Here is a 26,493-nt window from a genome sequence, read left to right on the forward strand (position 1 = left end):
CTCCGAAACTATTGATCATATTTTTTGGGAGTGCATTTAGGCTATTCACGATCTTCTGGATTAATTTTTCAAGCTGTGTAAACAAAATCATTTCCAAAGATTTTACTCTAACTTTAAAAAATATTTATTTTGGGGTTCTATTTGAATCAATCACACACCTCTTTGATTTGATCTGTTGATGGAGAGTATTAAAATAGTTCAAATCGATGCTAAATCACAAAATTAAGTACAAAAACTCACAACTGTTGTATGACGGACATTATTGTTTAATTAATTTATTGATGCACAAAACATACTAACATACTAAATTAAACTAAATGGAATACAATGCCGTGTATGGAATGTAGCAAAATGTCCTTATTGCAGAGAATCAGATTTCCTGTAACATACACAACATGTCTTTAATATAATAATGCATATGTGTTCTCTTTGGCTCTTACATGATGCTGCCAGTATGACAGACTTCTTTGAGTAAAATAGCACTAAAAACATAATTAAACTGACTAACAAAATACACACACATTGACTGACTAAGGTAATCAACTACCATGAGATTTTTCCAACATGCTACTCTGCAAATGTATGAAAATAAAATTCTTTAAAAATAGCATTTTTTTCTGCTTTCAAGATGAACACAAAACATCAGTAAACAGGATGGCACGTTGCACCTTTTCCCCATCCACATCATAGGGCATTCATCCCTTCCACAGACTTGTGCGGACAACAGCAATATATCAGCCTCGCTTTACTGTCTGTCAACCTTGTCTGCAAAATAGATAAGATAAGGGGGCTCCATATTAAAGTATAACAGAGAAAGAGATAAAGGAGGAAAACACAAGTCTTTGTGTTAGTGATTTTCAAAGACCAAGACATAGCCTACCTTTAGGGACAAACTTGAGCGAGTGACTGAATATTCAGAATCGTGACATGCCATCCTCAGGCCCATCATTGACAAATTCATGGCCTAGTCCATTACCACACTTGCCACATAGAACCTAAAATATAAACACAAACACAGACACAATGTGTCATATTACAGACGTCTCTCAAGCAGCACACTCTTCAAGTCTTAACAGCCTAGGTTTTATGCGTCTTTGTTCTAATTCACTAGTTCATCCATCTGAAGTCTATACATTGAGCACTGAGCTACATGAGCACAAATAAGCAATAAGCACATTTGTCTTGTTAGCTGGCCTTGGTCCTGGGATGCCTATAGTGTTCATTGCATCAGAGTAATGTCCACTGACACCCCTTATGGAAAACAGAATGTTATAGAGCTCTGTTCTAGAATCTTTGGTTTGGGTTAAGCCACTAGTAAAAAGGGAGAACGGAGAGGTAGTAGAATACTTTGGAATGCAAGAGCTTGAGAGAATGAGTGATGGCTGTCAATCATCCCTATGTTTTTTACATAATTTAAAAAAACAATTTGAATGAAAATTACCTATATTAATACAACAGGTCTAATAAAACACACACACTGTGACATTTTACCTTGAAGGCTGTGAGACTCTCCATGTGTTTAGTCACACTGTCCTCACGGATTGTTTCTGTGAAGGCAGGCCATGGTGAAGAGTGGGCATATTTAGATCTACTATTAAACAAAGGATGGTCACACTGAGAGCAGACGTACATTCCTGTGAGAGGGAAAAGAAAGCAAAAGCTCACTGTTAGGTAACGATTACACGTTGATTAGGTAACTTTTGTCTTCAGTGCCACCACCACCACACATCACTGACAAGCTGGCTGAATAGTATTTTAAATGCATATTCTCAGCAGCAATTATGTTACTTCTAGTGCACAGGTGGGCAAGTGAGCCAACGTTTGGCTCTGTCAATATGCAAGACACGCATTTATAAACTGTCTTAAGTCGTCACTAGGTAAAATCTAGCTGTTAGCTAACACTGAAGTTACTTAATAACGTTTAACGTTAGCACGTAGCTTAGAAGAAATAGCCATCTAGCAAATGTAAGGCCTATTGCTTCTTGGTTGTTGTCATGTCAGTGGATTATACATACCTGACTTGAAATGATCCTTGTAATGTTCTTTGCCAAAAAACGAGCAAAAAGACATCTTGGCGTTTCTTTATTTGTACGTTATAACAGTGTACACACTACCGACAAGCGAAATGCATTAGAGACTACAACATCCGGTCACCTGATTGGTCTTTAATATTTCTCTAGTGAAGGAAACGCTGGTGTTCGGCACACTACTGCCCCTACTGGGGTGGAGTGGACAGAAAAGTCAGTCAAAAAGACTAGTGAGTTCATGCTTATCAAATAGAGTAAAAACTAATAGCAAATCAGAAGAAAATGTAAGAATACAATTAAATTAATCATTGCAGCAATATGTGCTAGAGTGAAGTTACTTTGTCATAGAGCAAAAACACCATAATACACATTTATCACACATTACAATGTCCAGCATTCCCAGACCCTCAAGGATCCCAAAGACTGGTATCGATTTATGCTGCTTTCATATCCCAGAGTAAACTCAGTGGCTTCCTGAGTGTCACCAGTGTATTGTTTCCTATCAAATTTCCCTGCCATCAAGTGTTTTTCTTTCTTCAGTTGCAGCCTGCTTGGTGCAAAACCATCTGTCTCAGATGTAAAAACTCCCCCCCTGCTTCCTGAATCTCTCGCCTCTCTTGATTACACTGTTTAAATCTAGAATGTAAATACCCTGAGTCGTTCACATTCTGACAGCAGAATGGACAGCTTCTTCATGCAAGAACATACAGTATAATAATGCTACTCTATCATGCACATGGTGATGTGGTAATGGGGATGTCTTGCAATGTGTATTAGGCCTAGCCTATATGCATTAGAACACGCACACACACACACACACACAGGTATGCATGCACTCATGCACACAAATCTAAAATTTATTATCATTTTCAGGTTGACAAGAAATTATCAGTGCTCTGATGGCAAACAGGAAAAGATGTCAGTTATACAGCTGATTGATATTATTTTTTATTTGTTTATATAAAATGGATCCTTGTGTTACTTTGTAACATTCCATGTACAAACACAATATTCTTTCAGTGAGTACCTCATCATTTTTTTACTCAAACTGCAGCATGATAATTGAGATACGATGTGTCATGGTCTGTCAGATTATCTGAACTGATGGAACTACTGTATGGTCAATGCACAATTAGAAAGCATGCAACTTCCCATTGAAACTGATATAAACATTCAACTGTGGAGTTTGATCAAATGAGACAATCTCAAAGGCAATGGTAAAGCTTTGTCAGGGAACACTTGTAACACACTGTAAAAAGATGTGGAGTGGAATATATTTTATAAAAGGCTGTACACAGTGTGCAATATCTCATAATTCGCAATATATTGTTATACAGTTTAAAGTTACAAAAAAGTTCTTAATGATGCTGCAGCAATAGGATTGTCCATCACTCGTACTTGCAGAAATTCTTCAGTATCTCAGGAAGCTCCAGCCAGTCCAACGCCATTCTGTGAACAATATTTTTCTGAATGGCCTGCCGACAGAGTGTTTGCAATGATGCAACTGCATAGGGGCAGGGTTGTGGATGAGGGGACAAAACAAACAGGGACATATTTAGAGAACAGCTGAACAGTATAATCAAATATTTCAGATTATAAAACAAAAGGTTTTACTTACAGCCATATTCCACCTGTACAATGCGGACACACTTGGTAGCAGCAAACACATCCACAACTGCATAAAGAGGCTGACTTGTGGGTATCCTCTTGGCCGAGGCCCCCATGTCCTCACCATTGATGACTATGTGCATGTCAGCGAAACCTGGCTCTCTGGGGACGTAGACTACACCAATGCGGCTGCGGCGAGCTGTGGGAGGTAGTGCATTCAGCTTGTACAGGTCGTCCAGGATGTGGCTGTACCTGCCGGGGCGACTGCGGCCGACGAGTTTATCCATGGGGATGTACATCTTCTCGATGCACAAGTGGGGGCTGGTGAAAAACACCTTGGGTCTGCTGAGTTCTTCTTCCTGCTCGGGTTCGCCCCTCCCCAGCCTGTGGCCCCCTGCTAGGTGGTCACCTGCAGGCTCCGCCGGTGGCTGCTCCTCAACAACCCTATTGTGGTTCCTAGTGATGGCAAACACCCAGCTTTTTCCCAGGTCCATCAGATCAGGAAGAGAGTACTCTGGTACCGTCTCCAGGTTTCGAGGGTCATGTGCTGTAAGTCCAATCCGAAGATGGCCGCACCAGCCCAGTTCCTTGTCCTCAATCTCCACCAGGAATATTTCCCCTGGATTCAAGGGATTTTTGCTGAAGCACAGCCCGTTAGCAAAACTTTCAACACGAGTTGCCCTCGTCCCAGAGGGATCCAATTGTACATTTGTGCCATGGACGGGGTGGAACTCCATAAACTTATCCAAAACACCCGCCATGTCTGAAGGAACTGTTCCCTGGATGTGAAGAAAAGCTTTGCTAAGTCTACTTAGCTATACTGGTTAGCATGCCTAATGCCTAATTGAACAATACCACATTCCAAATGAACAAAAAGTAGAAAACAATACACTGTAGCATATGAAGTTGGCCTCTGTATTTACAAGTCCAGTTAGAAAGTGTGACAGAAAGCTAAGCAGTCCCAGTCTCTTACTCTCTAACGCCAGGCAGAGAGAAGTTTCTAGTGACACATGTGTCTATTTATATGCAGGAGTTGGTGTCAGTGGCTGCTTTAAAAAGATGCCAAGGTATGCAAAGGGGAGATAGAGATTAATGGGAGGAGCTTTGGCCTCTAGAAAAGTTGGGCCCTCCCTCAGGATCTATGAGTCCACTGTCCACTAATTTTGGCAGCATGCTTGCAAAACAGTGATTTTACTGGATGCCTCACTAAGAAATTGTTGTGGCGTTTGGTGTGCGTGGTCACTCTGCTCTGACAGTTTAGGTTTTGAACAATAGTGTTATTGCAATAATATAGCATTACTATAATATTCTCAGATGCTCCTTCAATTAAGACAGTTAATTTGCTGAGTTATGAAATCATTTTGCTTTGTTTTGTTTTGCTTTGTTTTTTAGATACAAAATGCATTTACTGTATTGCAAACAATGAACATTTCTCTGGAGCTATATGAGTTGCCCTGAACACTGTTTTCCATTTTTTGATGTAGTGTCTAATGACGGCTCAGTAGTGTTTAATTTTGACTGCTTTGTGAGATGATCTGAAGACCATCTGTTATGAGGCAAAGGTTTTGGGAATGTATTTTGGGATTTGTGTTCACAGTTTTGAGAAAAGGGTGGCAGATTTCAAAAATGTGTTTTAGCAATTGTGGAAAACTGTAAGACAGTTTCATCGTCACTCCTGTAAGGATCATTTTGTGCTTTAGAGGCTGTATGATTCGTTAAATTCCTCAGCTGATCTCGGCACAGAGCTTTGTTGTGAGTGTCTGCCACTGCCTTTCAGACCACAGTAACAACATGGTCTATTTGAACTCCTCTTGTCAGCTAACAAGGGACCAGTTTAGGGCCGCTGACAAATGAATAATGCATCGAATGCATGCTGTCGTTCAAAATAAAGTTAATTTCCCCCATGGACCTGGAGACAGTCTTCCTCTAGGCCATCCTGCTTTCACTGTACCAGGCATGCCCTGAACTGAAGTGCTGACTCCTGCAAGAGGCTAAGTGTACAGTACAAGCTTAAGCAAAAAATGCTGATGAGGATGGGCTGGCTGGAGGTTGAATTGGACACACCACTACATGTGGGAGAGGAAAAATAAATATAATGGAGCCAGGAGTTTTAAATGCATGTATGGGTATAAGGGCAATGATGTAATGCATCTAAATACTATTTTTGCATCCACATAACATGGGCAAAATTTCCACATCTCAAGATGAAGGTTATATGAAACTGCAGAATAATTTCTGGAAGAATAATCTGGAAATCAATATGGCCAATGAGGAATAGGTTTTATATCTGAGCTATTGCATTGATTAACATATTTAACACATCAAACAATTGTATGGAGAGGCAAAAGGTCAGTCTCAGTCAGTCATCCTTGAATGTGTGTGTGTGTGTGAGAGAGAGAGAGAGAGAGAGAGAGAGAGAGGTTGGGGCTAGGATGTTTAATCTGGATTAAAGTGGACCGCAGCCATCCTCTCCATAATCAGATTGGTGCGCTGATGTTCGCTAAATCACATCTGGATGAAGGCAGCAAGAGGGAGGTGTCGAACTATTTTCGGGTGCGCATCTCCATGGCAATATTATAACCATATCCCGATGTCATTCGTTCCCACCTCCAAACTGTTCAAAGTCAGCGAATTTCATTTCATCCGTTTTACGCGTCGTGAAAGAGTCAAGCTTGGTTCCGGTGACATGTGCACAGCTGTACAGCACCCAGGGGTACTCTATCGTGCATAGCGTGTGCGCTTCCTTGCAGATGACAGCAAAGCCAGCGATTACTAGTACTTCAAAGAACATGTGCGAAGGCACCGAATGGAATGTGCGTGTTGCAGTGCCGTTAGCTTTCTGAACTCAGAATATAAGGATGTAGCAAAATGTCACCTAGACTCTACACGAACAAATGTTTTGGTTGACAGAAAACCACAATAGATGCTGCCGGGATACTGTACATCCCATTCGTTTTTTTCTCACCGTTTTTGACAGTAGTCACGCAGAAACTTTCTGGACCAGGGGGGGAAATCAAATCATCGCACCGTTTTTGATTCCCGAGAAGTCGTGTCAGTCCCTGCTCCCTGCTGAATATTACTTGGTGAGTGGCTCTGTATTTTGAAAACATTGTCGCCTTTTAATAATTCCTTATTATTCCTATATTAGATAGTTCCAGGACAGTGAAAATGTTGCCATGATTTAGATGTGTGCAACACATCATGATAGCCATATTAGCCTACATCCATATTACTGAAAGTATGCATATGTAAATAGCACGTGTGTGGGGGCGTGCGCGCGCTCCTCTGATGACATAAATATCAGCGTTAGCGCGGCTGACAATACAAGTCTGCTTGAAGAGATTTCATATATCAGAAGATTATCCACCTTAATATTTTGTCAGCCTCGGCTCTAACTGTCCTAAAAGCCCCGTCAGTCCACAAGATGCAGAATAGTTAATCTGCATGACTGGCGCGGGCTGCCTGTTTGCAAGGCCCCTCTCTCTAAGCCCAGCACACTGAAGGATCGAGAGAGCCCATCACTTCACAAGAGGAATAATGCCAGCAGAACACATGTGCAGGCAGAAACATCTGCTTGCTTATGCCCCGAGGGTACACTGCACAGAGAGCAGGGGGCATTCACATGCTGCTAATTATTCAGTAGTACAGGAGGTATGCTCAGCTTGTGCCATTTCTGTCATTCTGGCACTTAAGAAACAGTGAGTTATTGGGAAAATAGGCTACAGTACTCTAGCACTCTGGGCACTGAAATAGTCAGTAAGTAAGCGCTTACTAAAAGTGACATAAAATGCAACCTTTCACATTATACCAATGAGGTTTCTAGAGCCTGGGGATATCTCTTGTATTCTGTTTTGTTTTGTGTTTTCTCACAAATGTTTCCTTTTATAACTATACATCATTTCCTTTTTAGAATCCCTGTGACAATTACACTTGCATTCGTTTTTATAGTTTTCTGAAATGGACATTGCTTGCCATGGCAGTATGAAATGTCAGATTGTAACCTTTGATACCAAGAATTTCTTTTTATTACCTCTATATCATTATAGAGCAGGGGTGGGCAAGGGGATCCGGCCCGCCAAGCACTTTCATCCGGCCCGCCGAGCATTTCATTTAGTTATCAGGCTGCTCGCTATTTTTTTCCTGCGATAGAGACGACGTTGGTTAGCTTTACTGCAAACTGCTTTTCACTCTCCTTAGATAACGTTTACAATGTCAATGTCAAAACATCATGTTAAATAGAGATAACATCATGTTAAACTAAGTTAACTCTTAGTTTAGAGAGAGAGAGAACTAGAGCCGCAGGTTCCAGCTGGCTTGTGATTGTTGATAATTGATATTTCCTTCTTATAAGAAAGTTTTAAAAGGAAATCATGAAGGCAACAGTAGTTCCCACTACTGACCATTTAAAAACTGTGAGAGGGCCCAGCCGTAGGTATAGCGGAGCAGGCAGAAGATCATTGAGAAATAAACGTGAATTAAAGCGACTGTCTTAAAGCGACAGTGCACAATTTATACATTTGTTAAACAGCATAAAATTAGAAGTATTTTTAAGCAATGAATATTTTAAAACAAATAATTTTCATACTAAATTATAGGTTATAAAAAATGTCTTTTTTTTTATCGTCGTGTCGCGGGGGGGTTTGTTGTGCGACCCAATGTGGCCCTTGATGTGGCCCTTGTTGCCCACCCCTGTTATAGAGCATGACAACTTTGTTCAAGGCATATTCATAATGTCTTCTCCCTGCTGTTGCCTAGTGAATCATACCATTTATGCTCTAAGATGCTGGCAAGTTTACTCTCCTGAATTGTTGTGCATCATTTCTGTAGAGAGGGTGAAAACTTCGAAAATAGTTCCAAAATAGTCATTCAATGCCTTCAGTACCCAGATAAGATACACTAGGCCTCAAAATATTGACACCAAACACACCAATGTTGGACAAGTTGTTGTGTGGCCTGCTTAGAAACACACCAGCAAAATAATTTTGTCACAGTGTCTGCCATTACATACTGCAAAGGAGATTATTTTCAAGAAAAAGGAGGGTTTATGCTCTGACTGTTGTCCTATCCCAGGTCTGTCTACATCCCAGAGACATCACAGGTCAGCTGCCGCCGTGTTTGGACAGCTGTTGTTCATCTCCACTTTTGGCACCAACAAGCTCCACATGTGATGGCAGCCTGAGCATGTTTGTGAGTATCTGTAGAGTTGGGTCTAATGCTGTCTGCCATTCTTAATATCTCGCCAGACCATTTTGGAGGGAGAGGAAGGATTAGAGAGGATCCACCAGCTGCTGTTGAATTGGTCAAATTTGTGTCAGGCTGTTACGTAATGCCAGTGTGTGGTCCTTAACTCACTTTGAAATACAGTCTTTGACCCAGAAAAAGGTGGGGATGCTCTCCTCTCTAAGCGAGAATCTAGAGGTGCTATAGAGATGTTCATCGATTTCCCAAACATTGTGCCACAAGGCAGCTGTGCTTGTGACTCAGAAACCCTCTTAGAATAATATACTTTCTGTTAAAGTTTCAGATGTTCTGTCAGGCATCACAGGCTTATGAAAACATAGACCTGTAAATATTAATGACAAGAGCGTTGCCTCATTCTGCTTATTATGTAACCTTGTCTATCTATGCTGTGCAACAATGGATCAATAGGTATCAGTAACTCCAGCATGAATTTAAAAGCAGAATCTGTCCTTGTGAAGGATCACTGTGAAAGAGAAGCCCTGTGGCTGTGAGTCTCAAGGGTGAGAGATGGCAGTGCAGTGTGTGTGAAGCTTATGAAAGAACTCTGGGTGTCACGATGATCAAAAATGTCATTCCAAAGCAAAAAACCTCCGCTGAGGATGAATTCTAGATATTTTGGCAGAGCATGTTGCATGTAAAGCAAGCTCAGTGGCCCACACATACACACTGTTACTTATGGGAGGTATGGTAGGTATCTCTTGTCCTTAGCAACAAATCTATCTTTTGAGCTTATATTCTGGCAGCAAGCTATTGAAATTAAGTCAGAGCTCTGCCCTACTTTTGCGATCATTTAAGAAGAACATTCCCCTGCTCTATTTTTGAGCATGGTGCGCCCACACTTATCACGTCTGACAGCAGGGGCAGAAATCTTTTGTTCACACATGAGAGTGCTCAGTAAATATTAAGGCTTAAGTAATTACCACATAGCAATCAGCGCTCACCCCGCACAATCGCCCCGCAGAGGTCCCTAATGGAGAAAGATTACAGTAGCACTAATAAATGTCTTTCTTTCACGTCAACGCTTTCTTGATGTCTCTCAGGGTGATGTAACTCAGTGTGTTTTCTATCTCCTTGAATTTAACCGTAGAGAGTCTAGAGTGCCTTCTGCTATGTGAAGATAAGATATGGCGGAGACCGTAGGAAATGACAGAGGACTCAAAAATCCACTGGGGCACCAGATTCCAAGGCTCTGCCCACCTCCTCCTCCACCTCCTCCTCCTCCTCCTCCTCCTCCAGGGGCTCAGGGTGCGGCGAAAAGGGGGATTCTGATCCAGCTGACTGGCACTGAGGGCGAGTGGGACAGCCTGGATGACAACGAGCTGATCTTTAGCCTGGAGCGAGACCAGGACGGAACCAGTGGCCCTCTGCCCAAGCAGCGGTCCTGTCCCGACGAGGACGACTGGGGACTGCGCTCGCCGGCGTTCCACGTGCCGCTCTCGCCCTCCTCACCGGGCTCCCTGGCGGACATCTCCTCCTCCCTGCCCAGCTTCCTCTCACCTGGACATGCCTCACCCACGCACAGGCCCCTGGCCAACCTGGTCAAGTCACTGTCCACCGAGCTTGAGCTCAAGGAGACCTCGTCGTCGACGTCGTCCCTCAAGCCGCGGCCCTTCCTCAGCCTGGTCAAGTCCATCTCCACCGAGATCTCCCGCAGCGAGCCGGAGGTCTCCCAGTCCCGGTCCGACTCGCGGCTCAACCTGCACCTGCTCCGGCAGCTGACCCAGTCCAAAGACTCCCGCACTGCGCCGCCCTCCCCGGTCAACCTCTCCCCCACTGGAGAGCCCAAATCGGGCTTCTTCAAGACCGAGCTGGAGGACACCCGGAGAAAGCTCCATGAGGCCATGCAGGAACCACTCAGCATGTTCAGCAAGATCATGGGCGATGACAGCAGCTTGTCCGGCAGCCCCAAGCACCACCGGACGACCAGTTCCTTGGACTCCCCTAGCCATAAAGGCTTCTACGCAGTCATCGGCAGATCCACTGGGGATTTGACCACAACGGACTCCCAGGCTAGGAGCTCCAAGCAGTCAGAGGGGGACTTCAACCTGCCTATCTGCAACTGGCCTGTCAAGCACGCTAAGAGGAAGAGGTCCTGCTGCTCCCATGGGCACCCTGGGCGACTGAAGGACCTCAGCCCCTCTCTGGAGCTTTGCCCCCATGCTGGTGGGATCATGCAGGTCATGGGGGTGCCAGGGAGCCACCAGACCACTACGGTGCCAGCCACAGGGCTCTACTTCCTGGCTGCCCTGTTTTACTGCTACTTCATCCTGCCTTTGACCACATACATGTCAGGTCTCTGCCTCGGCCTGATCTTTGGCTTTATGCTCGGACTTGTGCTCATCCGCCTGGGCATGACTAGACAGACCATTCCACCTTACACACGCAGTGCAAACCAAATCGACTACAGTCATCCAACTGACCTTCAAGGTGATCCACCCTGCTTAAAGGTGAGTCTGGTCGGTGTAGGTGGTCATCAAGTTTAAACTGCCAATAAAACATTAATGTAAGCAATTCGTCTTACATTTTATACTATTCTGTCTAGCTTGCAGAGAGAGTATATATATGACAACTTATTTTTTTACACGTCACTCTCAAATGTTTTTAAGTTGCACAATATTGTAGAAAGATCATTGCACAGGACATTGGTTAGAATAAAGCCCATCTTCTTCTTTCTGCTGTTTTTCTGGGGGAATCTAATGTTTTTTTGCAGCTCCAACTGGACAAGCTGCAATTACTGTCTGCGCTTTTTAACAGATACTCCAAGGCCACCATTATTGTGTCCCTTGTGCTGTTCGCTCAGTCAGACAAAACCTTATGTGGCTCTGCAGACTCCTACAGACTGTTGATTCAGTACACCGTCTCCTTTAAAACCTATTGTTCCTTTCTCATGTAAAGGCTCAAGAGTCCCTTCTCATGACAAAGTCCATTCAGAGTCGGACTGAGAACTGAAGAGCTGCTTTATGAGCCCAGATCACAGCGAGGCAAGGCTGATTTGAGAACAGCCGCAGCACGCCCACGTTTAATCAGTGGCTACCGAGCTTGTTAGTTGTGCTGTCTGAATCACTGACCTTGCCGTGGTCATGCATTTCACAGCTGCATGAGCGACGGCGCTAGCTCGATTATTTGCTGGGATGACTGAATCCAAGGCCCCTCTAGTCTCTGCCCTTTAGGACTGGGTGAACGACAGGGCCAGTCTGGTAGCGCCGAGTCGATCTAAACTCATGACTCCCATGATGCATCTGGGTTGCCTCTCAGGGCTGGATGAACGAGATGTACACCTACGACCCGGACTACTACCACCCGTCCCTCACACACTCCGTCTACGTGTCGCTGGAGGGCCAGGGCCTGAGGTTGGACTACCCCCGCCAGAGCATCAAGCGTCGGGCCACCTTTGACGAGCAGCCCCAGGAGTCCACTTTTGTCCGCTCACGCAAGGTCCAGCTAGCTGGCAGCAAGGTCTGTCTTTAGATCTTATGTTGAAAGAAATATGCATTACATACATATACATCAAAGCAGAGGAATATGAACATTAAAGAGAGTTATCCACATTGAGGGATCATCATTTTATTTTCTCTATTTTCTTTATTTCTTTCAACCCATTCCAAACATCTGTGAATGAACTGATGAGAGCTCTTTTCTGAGATGAAAGCATTGTGCGTTTCTGTCTGCTGTGTGTGCCGTGTTAATGATGGCTGCTTGCTTGTTTGGGGTGGGGGTTATGTGTGTGTGTGTGTGTGTGTGTGTGTGTCACAGGTGTTCCTGCTTCCGGCCGCTCTGGCACGCAAGCGGGTGTGGAATCCAAAGTACCCCATCTGCATCACGCTGGCCGAGGGCGAGCAGCCTGTGACGGAGGAGCTGAGGGACGAGGCCCAGGCAGGAGGTGGAGGTGTGGGCGGAGGAGGGGGGGAACAACAGCAGCATCAGCACCACAGACAGGACCGGCCTGTCACGCTCACAGCGGCAGCCAAACCCAGACCCGGCCATCACGCGGTCACGCTGTGCCTATTCGGCCGGACGGGACGCGAGAAGGAGGAGTGGTTCCATCAGCTCCAGGCGGCGGCCTCCAGGGCTGACCATCAGGACAGGCTGAGCAGATGCGGCTCCAGATCCGGTACGGCCTTCACTAGTCATTAAATAGCCCATAGCAGTTGGCCAATCAGGTCCCACATCTGCACCTCAGAATATGAATAGCCCTCTGGTCAGAACAGAGTTGTAAACTTTGTATTTTTATTTTATTGTCATCTGTCGCTTGCTCAAGAAAAGGCCAGTTGAGCTTGCTGGAAAAAGGTTATTGCAAAATATAGAGCTTGGTGACAGGTAGCTCTATGCATACTTTAATGTTTTTGTGTGACAGGCTCCTTGTGATAAATAAATGTCAGTATTACTTGACAAATAGCTTTGCCCAGTCAGTGCCGCTTTCAAAAATGTCACATCCAGAATCATCTCCAGAAATATCACATTGACTTGACACTTCTGTCAGGTCTCTGTCTTTATACATCATATTGCTGTCATTAGTAGCCCAACTCTTTCCTGATGCCCTGGGGTCTGGTGTGTGTGTGTGTGTGTGTGTGTGTGTGTGTGTGTGTGTGTGTGCGCATAATATGTGTGTGTGTCTGTATGTGCGTGAGCACATATGGACATGCGCGCGTGCGTGTGTGTGTGTGTGTGTGTGCGTGCGTGGTGTGTGTGTGTCGTGTGTGTGTGTGTGTGTGTGTGTGTGTGTGTGTGTGTGTGTGTGTGTGTTCCTGCAGACGTGTCCGTGCCTCACATGGAGAGCCCCGGCAGCCCGGTGCAGTCGAGCCGCGTGTCCAGCCGGGGGAGCACCGAGGACCTGGCCTCCGTGCTGCTGGCCAGCAGGGTGCGCGGCAACATCCTGCTGCAGGACTACACCTCCTACATGGGCACGCTCCTCAGGTCCCAGGGCCCCAGCCCTGCAGCCAGCCCCGGGCCCAGCAGCACCCAGGCCAGCCCCACAGAGAAGGTACTGCATGGGGATGGGCTAACCTGGGGAGTACAGTATGTGCACAGGCATATATGGGGGTATTTTAAGTTAAGTTAAGTTAAGTTGTCCTGAAGGAAATTAGTCCTCCTCTGCATTTAACCCCCCCCCACACACACACACACACACACACACACACATACACACTAGGAGCACATTGTTTTATTAAGACAAGTGTAATTGCATGTAATTGCACTGTATAATGGTTTCAGCTTTTGACAACTGTATAATGGTGTTTTTGATTTGGTAGTTTCATAAATATAAATATGTAAAATGTTAAATAAATGGTATTATTTTATTCAGACTGCCCAGTGCAAGAGGTTCTTTGTGAAATGACAGTCTTTGAACCGCAGACTGTTCTGTATGAGTTGAACCAGCAAAAAAAAAAAGGTAATGAATTATAAAAGGGAAATTGGCTTACTGCGAGGGTGGCAGGTCGTCTCATTCTGACGTTCAGGAACATGCAGTGCTGCCAAGCGGGCCAGTTACGGAGTTAATGAAGCTCGTTTGAGCAGCTGCTGCTTTATGCGCTGCCCAGCGTCCCTTTGCCATAATCTGAAGCCCACAGGACCACAAGGGATGGAGCAGAACCCATTAAAAAAAAGTCCTGTGACTGCATAACCAGAGCTTGCGCGTGTGTCTGATCCCAGGTCAGATAGAAGTGGACAGGAGCCATCTCACCCCCATACTGCTGCTTCTCCCTAAACAGGACGCGTGCTGTCACATGGATATCCCTCCTGCCTGGATCAATGCCCTGATTGGCCGGATCTTTTGGGACTTCCTGCGGGAAAAGTACTGGACTGACATGGTCTCACGCAAGATTCAGAAGAAGCTGAGTAAAATAAGGGTGAGTGAGCGGCAGCAGCGTGGTGCATTGTGGGTAAAGTCACATTAGAAACCTCACATGGCCATTGGTATTATAGACCTCAGAAGTTTGCCTACAAAAAGGAACCAAAGCTGACATCTTTGCCCATATAAGGAAATCTGCTTGAAAAGCAACTACTTATGGCAAGTTGCATTGCAAGTTAGCTCTGGGGTAGCAAATATTTAAATGTGCCGTCTTAGCGTACTGAAGATCACAGTATCCACTAGAAGGCAGAGGAAAAAAAATTATGCACTTCAGACTTCTTCGTCCCCGCGAGAGTTAAACGATAATTAAAAATCCCAAGTCGCAAGATACCGGATCTCAAAGATGGCAGGTTTTTTGTAGGCGAACTTCAGAGGTCTATTATTGCCAGTAATACAAAATGTCTTGAATTGTCTCTTGAATTGACCCTTGGCAGATTATGGGCAGTTTTTACAAATACAGCATCTTATGCAACGGCTGCTTTTTACATAATCATTTATAATGATCCAAACTGAAATTGCAATTTTCTGTTTGGCGGATTGACTATCCTGATGTAATGCATTTATTTCAGTAACTTCCTATACCTAAAAGCTACCAACATAAATCCAACAGTATTTGTTCCAGATGCAAATAATGTATGAATTTTTAATAATGATGTGAATGATTGATGTGAATGTGAATTTTTAATGGTAGTTTCTTTTGTGTGTGTGTGTGTGTGTGTGTGTGTGTGTGTGTGTGTGTGTGTGTGTGTGTGTGTGTGTGTGTGTGTGTGAGTCTGTGTCTGTGTCTGTGTATTTGTGTGTGTGTGTGTGTGTGTGTGTGTGTGTGTCTGTGTCTGTGTCTGTGTCTGTGTATTTGTGTGCATGTGTGTGTGTGTGTGTGTGTGTCTGTGTGTGTGTCTGTGTCTGTGTCTGTGTATTTGTGTGCATGTGTGTGTATGCCCAGTTGCCTTACTTCATGAATGAGCTGACTCTTACTGAGCTGGACATGGGCTCCTGCATGCCTCAGATTATCAACACGTACGAGCCCCGCTTCAACAGCCGAGGTAAGTCTGGATGAGTCGCTCCACTCCACGCCGTGCCGTGAGCTGCGTTGTGCGCCGTGCGTTATCCCGCGCGATGCACTGCTGCGTGGTGTGTTATTCAGTGTTGTTGTGCGCAGGTCTTTTCGAAAGATCCGATTAGATCTTCCATCTCAGAGGAGTGATGGCCCGGCTGCTGCTTATGTTTGCTGATGTGAATGCCCCCGGGCAGCCATGGGATCAGATATTATCCCACTGTAATCTCAGCACGCATAATGCAGCTGTGGCAGTCACTCTTGTGCGTGTGCGTGTGTATTTGTGTTTGTGAGTGTGTGTGTGTGTGTGTGTGTGTGCGTGTTTGTGCGTGCATGCGTGTGTGTGCGTGTTTGTTAAAATGTGACTTTTATCTCCATTTTATGTATGGATCAATGCTTCTGTTCACCATTTATATGAGGGCATGTTTGCTAGTGTGCATGTGTGTGTGTGTGTGTGTTTGTAAGAAAATAAGCGAGAAAGAGAGAGAGATAGAGAGAAAGAGAGAGAGACAGAAAGAAAAGTGGGACACAGAGAGAAAGGGAGGGTTGCGTCTGATCACTGGACACATTGGTGACCGCTGTTTAGACGGGCAGCCTAAGAGCTTAGGCCAGATTCTGGGTATGAGTGGCGGTGACTGCAGACGTCTGATTTTCTGAGTTCACTGACAGTCCAGATGCACACATCCACTCGTGTAGTCTCTGACGCACATCCATACACATGCGTACACACACAGCTACATACACACTCCCTAATCAGACCTCATCCCATTTGCAGATTTGCCACACTGGTTATCAGACGTTGAGGGAATTATAATCTGCTGTAATTTACCGTAATTGAGGATGCCCAAATCCTCAAACGCTCGTCGTAATCCCCCTGAAATATCACTCAGATTAGTAGCCCTGCTGTCATTGTCTTGGGCTAATTGGTTCACTTCGTCAGTTCACTTTTTCTTACAGACATCCATAAAACACTCCACGAGACTTTGTTCATTATTAAAAAATGCTCAAGCAGTAATTGTCACATCATAATGCGGAACTCTCGGTTCGCGAACATTCTATTCTCTTATTTGTGACCGTACGCCTCAACATGCTCAAGCAGGATGCTGTGTGTCGCTTGAGGCCTTTTCTCGACAGCAAACAAATCCTGGAATGCATGTAATATGTGAGAGCAATTTCATTGAGTGAAGTCCATGTGACACAGGCGGGAACAATGGGATGGACAGAAGGTTCAAAGGTCTGGAGCGAGTGCGCAGGCACAACAGAGCCACTGTGAATCCCTTGTCATAGGATAAATCCATTTAAAATACATTAGGATCCCAAGAGATTTCCCAACCAATCCGGCCGCAGTGTCAGGGCAGATATTGGTTTTATGAAAAGCGATAGGACATTCTATAGGAATGAATAATCCTGCTGAGCCCTGTGTTGCTGTGTTACTGAGGCATTTGTTAGATGTGTGTGTGTGTGTGTGTGTGTGTGTGTGTGTGTGTGTATGTGTGTGTGTGTGTGTGTGTGTGTGTGTGTGTGTGTGTGTGTGTACAGTGTGGTTGTGTGTGTGTGTCTGTGTCTATAGTATAGTGTATCTTTACTTTCTCATGTGGAAATATATCCATGTCTTCTTTGTTCCTCAGGTTTATGGCTGGAGCTGGACATGGAATACACAGGGACTCTGCAGATGACCCTGGAGACCAAGATCAACCTGTCCAAGCTGGGCAAGGACAGCCTGGAGCCCGACCGCGTGGTGGAGACAGCACGAGCAGGGTGAGGGAGCCAGAGAGCATGGTCCTCTGGGGATCCATCAGGGGCGGCGAAGGCAGGACTGGGCCTTGGGAGGTGGAGCAGTTATCTGACTGGGACTCATCGCACAAGTCTGCCTCCTGCTGGTTGTGCATTGAATCGTCCTTGAGCAAGCCAGATGATACATAGATAGATACTTTATTGATCCCCAAGGGGAAATTCAAGGTCTCAGTAGCATACAGACATCACACACAACATGCACTTACAGCAGAAAAACAGGCGGTGAAGGCAGGACTGGGCCTCGGGAGGTGGAGCAGTTATCTGACTGGGACTCATCGCACAAGTCTGCCTCCTGCTGGTTGTGCATTGAATCGTCCTTGAGCAAGCCAGATGATACATAGATAGATACTTTATTCATCCCCAAGGGGAAATTCAAGGTCTCAATAGCATACAGACATCACACACAACATGCACTTACAGCAGAAAAAGTAATATAAGTATATAAATATAAAAAAAACTCCACTGCACAATCGAGACAGTAGAAGATAAAAAATACTAAATACTAAATATACTAAAAAAACTAAATCAAATATCCACATAGTGTGCTTAAGGATGATCAAGCATGAGGCGCTTGCAGTGAATGGGCAGGGACTGAGCCTGTAGTTCCTTATGCATGGTAAAGTGCTCTATGAGAGTGAGTGTCATGGTGATGGTGCAAATAAGTAAGTCCAACAGTGCAACAGTGCAAGAATAAAGTATAGAGACCAGCATTAAAATAAATATGGACATATAAGAGAATAATGTAGACAAGTAATATAAAAACTATATCAGTGCAAGAATAGGTTGAAGTAATAGAGTAACAGCCATTGGTCAAGTATTAAATAAAAAGTATTAGGTATTAAGTACGGCCACAATCCGGTCTGTGGGAGGGAGGAAGGGGTTGTGCATATGTGCTAATATAGCATGTAAACAGTGTAGCAGTAAAACAGTAGGCTAGTGGACAGTACGTACACAAACATGGAGAAGGTGGAGAGGCAGACAGACAGACTAGTAAACCTTTACAGGAACGGACAGACTTGGCTGTTTGTAGGTGGATGTGACACAGTAAATCTGCTTTGAGTTAATTGACTGACTCAAAGAACTCAAAGTGTCACGATACGGTTCATTTGGCCTTCATGGAATGGAATGTAAATTGTCCGTTTCAGCTACAGCTCATTTGACATGTGGGTTACAGGTATAATTATTAGTTATTGTTTCTATGAACCACTTGGGCTAGTGCTTTGGAATTTTGTCATTCTTCTGTCCTGTTTTTCTAGAAAATCAATTTATTTATTTTACCTGAGGCAGAACACCCGGTGTCTGGGTTGTGGTTTTGTAAGACATGTTGCTAGGATACATTACATGTATTTACGTATGTAGTGTATTGAGGACAATGGGCCCTAATTAGTTTGCATATGGGAGCATGGAGTGTTTGTGCTGAAGGTGTTACCTAAGGAGTTAAACTGATTTTGCCTAGTGATCAAATTGATAGACTTTGTTAGACATAAGAATTTGTTTGTTGCCCATCAAATTAGGATTTAACTGCTTCTAGAGAAAGTTAGATATGTTATTGCATATGAAGTGCTATTAATGTGGACCATGTGGACCAACTAATATTGGCCTTTTGTGTTTCCAATGCATACATGGCCCTTTGTGTGTGTGTGTGTGTGTGTGTGTGTGTGTGTGTGTGTGTGTGTGTGTGTGTGTGTGTGTGTGTGTGTGTGTGTGTGTGTGTGTGTGTGTGTGTGTGTGTGTGTGTGTGTGTGTGTGTGGTACAGCAAGTCCAGGCTGTGTGTTCTGGCTGACAGTGACGAGGAGTCCTCCAGCGCTGGCTCAACTGATGAGGAGGAGGCTCCGCTTCCCGAGCCACAGTGGAACCTGGGTGAGAAGGGGAGTCCGGCCAGCACGGACGGGTAAGAGTCCCCTCACAGGGGAACCTGGGACATGAGGAGAGGGTGAGAAGGGGAGTCCGGCCAGCACGGACGGGTGAGAGTCTTAAACCCTCACGCATAGGGGATGGAATCCAGTTAGACATATTGGGAGTGGGTGAGAAGGGGAGTCCGGCCATTTGAGAGTCTTAAACCCTCTGGGGATGGAATCAGTTAGACATATTGGGAGATGGAAACCCTCACGCATTCATTTCAGCTCTGTCATAGGGGATGGAATCCAGTTAGACATATTGGGAGGAGACGAGAAGGGCATCCTCAACTATGAGAGGCTGATGGGACCTATGCAGCTTATATTTTTCCTTCGGGATGAATAAAGCATTTCTTATCTTCGCTTTTCCCTCTGAAATTGATTGTCAACTCACAATTTGAAATAGTATCTTGAGGCCTGTCATACTTCGGTCAAACTGCCAAAAGATGAGGCACCACGACAAGATGTTCGGCCCTGTCTGAAGAGCCCTGTTTGTGTGCCCTCACCAACAGTGCAGCTTGTTCTCAATAAATTGTCACTGTAGCTCCTATGATTGGAAAATGGTTTGACAGCAGCAGAGGCCAACTCTTCTGGCTTTGATCCTCCATCCTAAATGCAGTGCCAGCTCTCCCCCCTCCAACAGGCAATCCTCCAGCAAAGTGCAGTTAGGGCCCTATTACCATAATGTCCCGTTAGATGTCGCACAGCTCCAAAATGGGGACACCAGAACTTGATGGCCTGAGGTTCTGTCACTATGTTATGCAAATGTGATTGCTGAACTCAGTAGCAATTGAGTTGCTGTGCCCTTGTCTGTTTGTAAAGTAATTGCGTTTTAATGTCCTTCCTTGTTGGTGGGTGTGGTGTAATTTCGTGCGGTTTCTAAATTGCTCTTGTGCCTCTGATCTGTCACTTGAGGACGCCTGATAAGAAGTAATGATGCCTGATTCATCCTCCCCCCTCCCCCTCCTCCTCTCTTGTTTGCAGTGTGGCTGCCAGTGGCAGGACTGGCCGGAGGATTTTGAGATTTGTCGACAAAATCGCTAAGTCTAAGTACTTCCAGAAGGCCACGGAAAATGAGTACATCAAAAAGAAGATTGAGGAGGTGTCCAATACGCCCCTGCTGCTCACCGTCGAGGTCCAGGAGCTGTCTGGGACGCTGGCCGTCAACATCCCGCCTCCCCCCACCGACAGGATTTGGTATGAGCCCGTCAGCCCTAGCCGTTAGCTGTAACAAGTTTAAAAAAAAAAAAAAAAAATGTGTGCATGCATTCATGCGAACAGTGTTGACACATGCAGAACAGGTCAAATGAGAGCAAAGGTGGCGCTTCCCCGTGGCGGAGTGCGTGTGAGGTGTCTCCCATGTCAGGCCAAAACTGTGTAGAATCACGCTTCAGTGGCGGATCATCCTCAGTTAGCATGCCCCACGCTGCAATTAAGAGGATGAACAGGATGAATTAAAGCAGATGAAAGAAAGAGAAAAAGCCCTGCTTTGCATCAAGCCTAGTGTGTGTGTGTGTGTGTGTGTGTGTGTGTGTGTGTGTGTGTGTGTGTGCGTGATTGTGTGTGTGATTGTGTGTGTGTGTGTGTGTGTGTGTGTGTGTGTGTGTGTGTGTGTGTGTGTGTGTGTGTGTGTGTGTGTGTGTGTGTGTGTGTGTGTGTGTGTGTGTGTGTGTGTGTGTGATTGTGTGTGTGTGTGTGTGTGTGTGTGTGTGCCGCGTGTTTGTGTGTGTGTGTGTGTGTGTGTGTGTGTGTGTGTGTGTGTGTGTGTGTGTGTGTGTGTGTGTGCGCGCGTGTTTGTGTAGTGACAGTGGCATATAAGGACAGACAAACAATACGGATTTCAGTATGCAAAGGACACTGTATGCACTTTGAAATAGAAGGGCTGGAAACTGATGCACACTACAAGATCAAAAAATATTCACAACATTATCCATTATTCATTCAGCAGATTCTCTTTTAACGTCTAGTTTGCAGAAATGCCAGATTTGTCTATGATGTAAATAGAATCTAGAAACTTTATTCATCCCAAGGGAAATGTAGGCATCCACTCCCTTATATGGCACATACAGAACAAGACAAAAGTTAGCCATTTTAATGCAGCGTTATCTTATTGATGTGTTGTGTTGGCCTCTGTCCATCTCAGGTACAGCTTCTGTGACCCTCCTCGGCTGGACCTGAGGGTGCGTCCCAAACTGGGCGAACGCGAGGTGACTTTCTGCCACGTGACCGAGTGGATCGAGAAGAAGCTGCAGGACGAGTTTCAGGTTATTGCCCCCGCCCTGCCCCATCCCACCCCATCCATTTAATAAACTCTCCTCCTTCCTGGAAAGCAGAACACCATCCGTGCCCAAATCCTGTTAGAAAGTAAATCATGAAATAAAAAAAAACGCTGGTTCGTGTTCACATATTTTTAGGTCAGAGTTCACTCCAGTTGAACATAAAATAAGAGGATTTGAATGTTCTACCTCCATTTGTGTGATTGCATCATGATTGCTTTACACTTCACTCCCTCTTTGCCTGAACCTCTCTGTCTCTTCCAGAAAGTGTTTGTGCTGCCAAACATGGATGACCTCTACCTGCCTCTCATGCACTCTGGCATGGACCACCCGGCCGGTCCCCAGGACCTCCCTGCTGTCTCGTCTCCACACAACTCCTCCATGGAGTCCATTGAGCGGATTCCCCCGGAGCCCTCAATGGATTGGGAGTAGCGCCTCCCTATGGACGCCCATGGAAATGCAGTGCTTGTCAGTGTTAACATGTTGCAAGTGAAATGCAACCTCACCCCAGCCAGACATGTGGTAGCTGCCAGTGTACTGTGCCCAAATGTGTTGTCTCTTTAGAGCCTGTTGCAGTGTGGCTCATCGTGCCCTAGTTAATGACCACTGTTTAAGCAGGAAAAGCAGTAGCTTACCGAATATCACACAAAGAAGCCCGTGGCTGTCTGACAAGTTTTTTCCTCTGTACCCAATACACATCTGGGTTTTAAAATGAGTGTGAAGAAGAGGAGATTAGAAGCCACAGAAACCATTGCTGTCATTCATGCTTTGTATATTGTGTTGCACAAATTGTTATGTGAATAGACAGGAATGTTTGTACTGTTGGGCTGTCGGTTTGTTGGGTTGGGAAGTGTTTCTGTATAACATGATCAAAACATGATTGACATGATAAATGAGAACTTGGTTGTTACTTTTATGATTAAATTTTAAACTGCATCACTGCTTGTGAAAATATCTTGAAAGATTCCAGAACTTTAGCCAAGATGTTCCACAAAGGTAATTATAGCAATCCGTCTTATGAAAGCACATTTATTGTTATATAAATTGTACACCACATGAAAAAAAAGTTACCTTAATTCAAAAGAATGCTTTACAAGATTGTCTTATTCAAATACCACCCTGTGGTTTTGCTTAGGTGTGTCCTCATCATATCTCACCTAACCAGAGTAGATGCCAATTAGAATGCCCACCCAGCAGAACTGTAACATCTGCAAGTATTTGGAAGATCTTAAACACGCAGTCAGACCTGGATCTGAAAAACACTGAGCAGCTACTGGCAAACGGCAAGAAACTCTCCCAAAAATGGTCCTGCGCAGAAATCCCTTAGCTGAACCTTCTTACGAGCTTTCAGATGCAATGCAACAGCAGCACTGCTGCACTTTAAAAGCCATTATTTCCGATGGCTTGTGCCACGCAACAATGGTTTGTTGCCATATTGAACATTGCTCTGCGGCGAGTGGTGACTACTTCCTCTTTTTTTGTACTGAGGCCAGCGGCCGGCGCAGCCCAAATGGCTCCTTATCTGCAGTGGCCATTAGGAGCTGCTGCTGCTACTGTTGTTGCTGTTGCCGCCGGCGACGCCGCCGCTGTTGCTGCTGCTGGTGGAGCTGGTGCCCTCGCCGGGGCTCTCGTCCTCGTCCTCAGGCTCCTCGCGCTCCTCCAGCACCTCCAGGCTCTCGCAGATGAGGCCCACCTGCCGGCGCATGTGCGCCATGGTGCTCTGCATGCGCGCCATCTTGCGGCGGAGCGCGGCAGCGATGGCCCGCTGGCGGCTGCGCTGCGCCTCGTAGCGCTGCTGCAGCTCGCGGTAGCAGTTGTGCAGCGGCTGCGTGGCGCGGCTCAGCTGCGTGCCGCAGCCCATCGGGCACAGCTGGCTCCAGTTCGGGCAGGCGCCGGTGTGCGAGTCGGCGTCGCGGCGGAGGACGCGAGCTCCGCACCCCGGGTGCGGACAGAGTAGCCACTCGAACGGGCAGGTGGAGCTGTGGAGGTACTCCTCGGAGAGGGGGAAGGTGGCCGTGCAGCCCTGCGGCGTGTTTCGACACTGATGCCAGGGGTGAACGTAGACAAAAAATAAGAGAGAATGAGTTGGCCATTCATGCCACCAAGAATATGATTGTGTTAATGTCACTTGGGTCACCATCCATACAGTACATCTACCTTGACTAATACACAGAGCATGTGACACATGAAGAACATCCCATCATTTGTAACTTTTTATAAATTCTCTTGTTTTCACCTCTTTTTGTAGAAACTCAAAAGATCCTCACCTTGACCTGCAGGCGGCCGATGGCTTTGCTGAGTCTGAACATCACAAACATTAGGTTCTGAGTCACTGGCTTCCTGCAGCAAGGGCATGTTTCCTGTCTGTGCCAGAAAAAATGAGTACTTTACATGAGTCATATTCTTAGACACATTTACAATAAAGTGGATCTTCTACTTTTCCATGATTCAGTGTCACCATCTATCAACACTCAGTATGTGGCACTGACACATCTGTCAACACTCATCATTGGGCGCTGACACATCTGTCAACACTCATCATTGGGCACTGACGCATGTATTAACATTCATTACTTGGCAACTTTCATGTGTTGAGTGGGCTATTACACAAGCTACTTATCTTACTCATCTTACATAGGCTGTCACACATCTTACTCAGAAAATAGCTCTGAAGCAGGAGTTTTCAACCAGTGGTATGTGATGACATTTCTGGTGGACCCTGACCATACATTCAATAATGTAGTTTCACTGTGGGAATCCCTATTTCTAAGTCAGCAGTGATCTTTAGGTTGCTTTCATAGTCAGAATGGTGGTCCCTACATCCTAGGGGATGTCTTGGTGGGATACTTAAAAGAAAGAAAGAAAAAAACCCTCAAAACTGTATGTACCTCTTCAGCCACTGAAGGATGCACCGCTTGCAGAAGATGTGATTGCAGGCCACTCGGACTGGGCAGCGCAGGACTCCACGGCAAATGATGCAGATCAGGTCATAGTCTGGTGTCTCCACAAACAGGTCCACTTCGTAACCTCCACTCTGGTCATATCACAACATATTTTGTCAAATGTTTGGAGGCGTAATGTAGGTCCCTTGTTATCAATAAATATAACCCACACTGTTGGAAGCCATTGATGGATGACTAAACTGATATCCCGCACTGTTGGAAACCGTTTATGGATGACTAAACTGCTACAAATGACTGAGTTATGGAATGTACTTCCTGTCTCAAAAATGTCTCTTCCTGCAATGATTTGTGAAGGAAGTGAAACGACATTTACAGTCAATACAGCAGGAAGGACATCTTGCGTTCTAATTAACCTCACCTGAATCTGGTCCTGCACCGCTCTCATCATCTCTGTAAGTTCATTTCCTATTCGATATGTAATTAAACTCAAATCTGAGAGAACAGCTTCCAAATAGGACATAGTTTAGGCCTGGCCTCAGTTCACTGTGGAAACTTTGAAGTTTGACTAATTAAAACAGGTCACACTGAAACACTAACACTACTTTAACAGATAATCAAAAAACACATGAAGAGAAAAAAATATATATCTAATGAAAACAACTTGGGTTAAGTGAGATATGGGGACTGCTTAAGCTCCTCCACACATTACCGTATATTTTGTGTGCATGAGTGCTGCTGTGTTTGTCAGATTGGACAATGCAGAGGTCAGCCTGAATGCAGAGGCACATGACCAACTCTCCCTCAACTCGTCTAGAAGGTCAGCTGACCCACTGTGGCCAAGCTCAGTTTCTCTCACTCAACTAAATAAGCATAATTCAAATGAGATATTACTGAAATTACAGTTACAACTGCTGAGAAAATTACTATGAATGCCATCAAATATAAAAGGTTAGTGGGGGAGAGTCATATTTTAGGTTCATTCCTCAATGCTTCAGTTTTACAGTGCAATTTACAGTGCAATACATTTTGCATTAAACTTAGTCTGATCCATGGTAAACAAACAAAAAAAAAAACATGATTGGGAGGGAAACCAGAGCCTATGAACACAGTCCAAATCCATCACCCACAAATCTAACTTGACCCAACGATGAATCAAATGTACATTCATCACCAAACCTGAACACTCACCATGTTGTATGTTTGTGTAGTTAGTGGCTCTCCGTGGACCTTGGTACCATCACCGCTGCAGAGGCCCTGTTCTCACCAGCTCCGACCCCACACACACACATGAACATGTCCTCAGGCTGCATAGAGCCCCATTCAAGACGAGGTCTAACAATGTGGTGTTAAAACAACCCGGACCCAGATCATTTGACTTCATACATGTGGCACTCATTTCCACCTGCCACTTTTACTTTCTAGCACCGGCAACTAGGAAGCTATAGTCAGTGCCAGATAATATTCATGGCAGCCACCTGGGAGCCTATCTTTTTTTGTGACCATCCAGGTTTTACCAGGTGGACAAAGGTATTGCCATAGAAACCTGCAAACTTTCAATGGCAGGATGATGTTTGGAGGCCACAAATGCTATTCTCTTGGTGCTCTGCCATTTTGTAAGGGGGTTTCAATGGATCTTTAGAACACAGTGGTATATTCTGCATAATATATGCCATTCTTTAGTTTATTTACAAACACCCTTTCTCTGTTTACTATATTGAGATGGTACATGCCAGATTTGCAGGGGAACAAAAATCCAGTGTGAAAACATTACTGATCATACTATTGCACAATACCATATGTTGAAAGGAGAACCTGTGTTCTGGGCCTGTGATGGTGGTAATTTTGA

The 26,493-nt window shown here is 45.1% G+C and overlaps 4 protein-coding genes across 5 annotated transcripts; 1 reads left to right on the forward strand and 3 right to left on the reverse strand.

The window, feature by feature from the left end:
* Positions 1 to 259: 259 nt before the first annotated feature.
* On the reverse strand, positions 260 to 2,159 carry msrb1b (methionine sulfoxide reductase B1b). Its single transcript, XM_048233543.1, has 4 exons — positions 2,016 to 2,159; positions 1,492 to 1,634; positions 881 to 995; positions 260 to 765 (listed from the first exon to the last, which is right to left on the reverse strand). Exons 1-4 carry the CDS (start codon positions 2,068 to 2,070, stop codon positions 746 to 748), a joined length of 333 nt encoding a protein of 110 aa, XP_048089500.1. The 5' UTR covers positions 2,071 to 2,159; the 3' UTR covers positions 260 to 745.
* Positions 2,160 to 2,953: 794 nt separating this feature from the next.
* neurl2 (neuralized E3 ubiquitin protein ligase 2) lies at positions 2,954 to 4,626 on the reverse strand. Its single transcript, XM_048233590.1, has 2 exons — positions 3,646 to 4,626; positions 2,954 to 3,531 (listed from the first exon to the last, which is right to left on the reverse strand). The coding sequence occupies exons 1-2, from the start codon at positions 4,394 to 4,396 to the stop codon at positions 3,416 to 3,418; spliced, it is 867 nt and encodes a 288-aa protein (XP_048089547.1). The 5' UTR covers positions 4,397 to 4,626; the 3' UTR covers positions 2,954 to 3,415.
* A 1,535-nt stretch (positions 4,627 to 6,161) lies between these two features.
* tex2l (testis expressed 2, like) lies at positions 6,162 to 22,673 on the forward strand. Of its 2 annotated transcripts, none has more exons than XM_048232422.1 (13): positions 6,162 to 6,718; positions 8,706 to 8,822; positions 9,964 to 11,323; positions 12,132 to 12,332; positions 12,630 to 12,987; positions 13,628 to 13,857; positions 14,585 to 14,722; positions 15,668 to 15,767; positions 17,407 to 17,536; positions 19,330 to 19,464; positions 20,453 to 20,665; positions 21,612 to 21,732; positions 22,009 to 22,673. In XM_048232422.1, exons 3-13 carry the CDS (start codon positions 10,001 to 10,003, stop codon positions 22,174 to 22,176), a joined length of 3,117 nt encoding a protein of 1,038 aa, XP_048088379.1. In that variant the 5' UTR covers positions 6,162 to 6,718; positions 8,706 to 8,822; positions 9,964 to 10,000; the 3' UTR covers positions 22,177 to 22,673. The 2 variants fall into 2 exon arrangements, with proteins under 2 accessions (XP_048088379.1, XP_048088380.1); XM_048232423.1 differs by lacking the exon at positions 6,162 to 6,718 and adding an exon at positions 7,145 to 7,286.
* Positions 22,674 to 23,278: 605 nt separating this feature from the next.
* rnf151 (ring finger protein 151) lies at positions 23,279 to 25,901 on the reverse strand. The gene is made up of 4 exons (XM_048234005.1): positions 25,836 to 25,901; positions 24,633 to 24,778; positions 24,012 to 24,108; positions 23,279 to 23,785 (listed from the first exon to the last, which is right to left on the reverse strand). The coding sequence occupies exons 1-4, from the start codon at positions 25,836 to 25,838 to the stop codon at positions 23,279 to 23,281; spliced, it is 753 nt and encodes a 250-aa protein (XP_048089962.1). The 5' UTR covers positions 25,839 to 25,901.
* Positions 25,902 to 26,493: the final 592 nt, after the last annotated feature.

This window comes from Alosa alosa, chromosome 22 (genome assembly GCF_017589495.1).
Source record: "Alosa alosa isolate M-15738 ecotype Scorff River chromosome 22, AALO_Geno_1.1, whole genome shotgun sequence".
Classification (NCBI taxonomy): domain Eukaryota; kingdom Metazoa; phylum Chordata; class Actinopteri; order Clupeiformes; family Clupeidae; genus Alosa; species Alosa alosa.

Bases quoted from the DNA above. Each gene is read 5' to 3' on its own strand.
- neurl2 (XM_048233590.1), bottom strand. From the start codon at position 4,396: ATGGCGGGTGTTTTGGATAAGTTTATGGAGTTCCACCCCGTCCATGGC. The intron at 3,532-3,645 runs GTAAGTAAAACC...GCCCCTATGCAG, and splicing joins TGTACAGGTGGAATATGGCT to TTGCATCATTGCAAACACTC.
- tex2l (XM_048232422.1), top strand. From the start codon at position 10,001: ATGGCGGAGACCGTAGGAAATGACAGAGGACTCAAAAATCCACTGGGG. The intron at 12,333-12,629 runs GTCTGTCTTTAG...TGTGTGTCACAG, and splicing joins TCCAGCTAGCTGGCAGCAAG to GTGTTCCTGCTTCCGGCCGC. The intron at 20,666-21,611 runs GTATGAGCCCGT...TGTCCATCTCAG, and splicing joins CCCCCCACCGACAGGATTTG to GTACAGCTTCTGTGACCCTC.
- rnf151 (XM_048234005.1), bottom strand. The intron at 24,109-24,632 runs GTACATACAGTT...TTTCTGGCACAG, and splicing joins ATCCTTCAGTGGCTGAAGAG to ACAGGAAACATGCCCTTGCT. The intron at 23,786-24,011 runs GTGAGGATCTTT...CCCTGGCATCAG, and splicing joins TCGGCCGCCTGCAGGTCAAG to TGTCGAAACACGCCGCAGGG.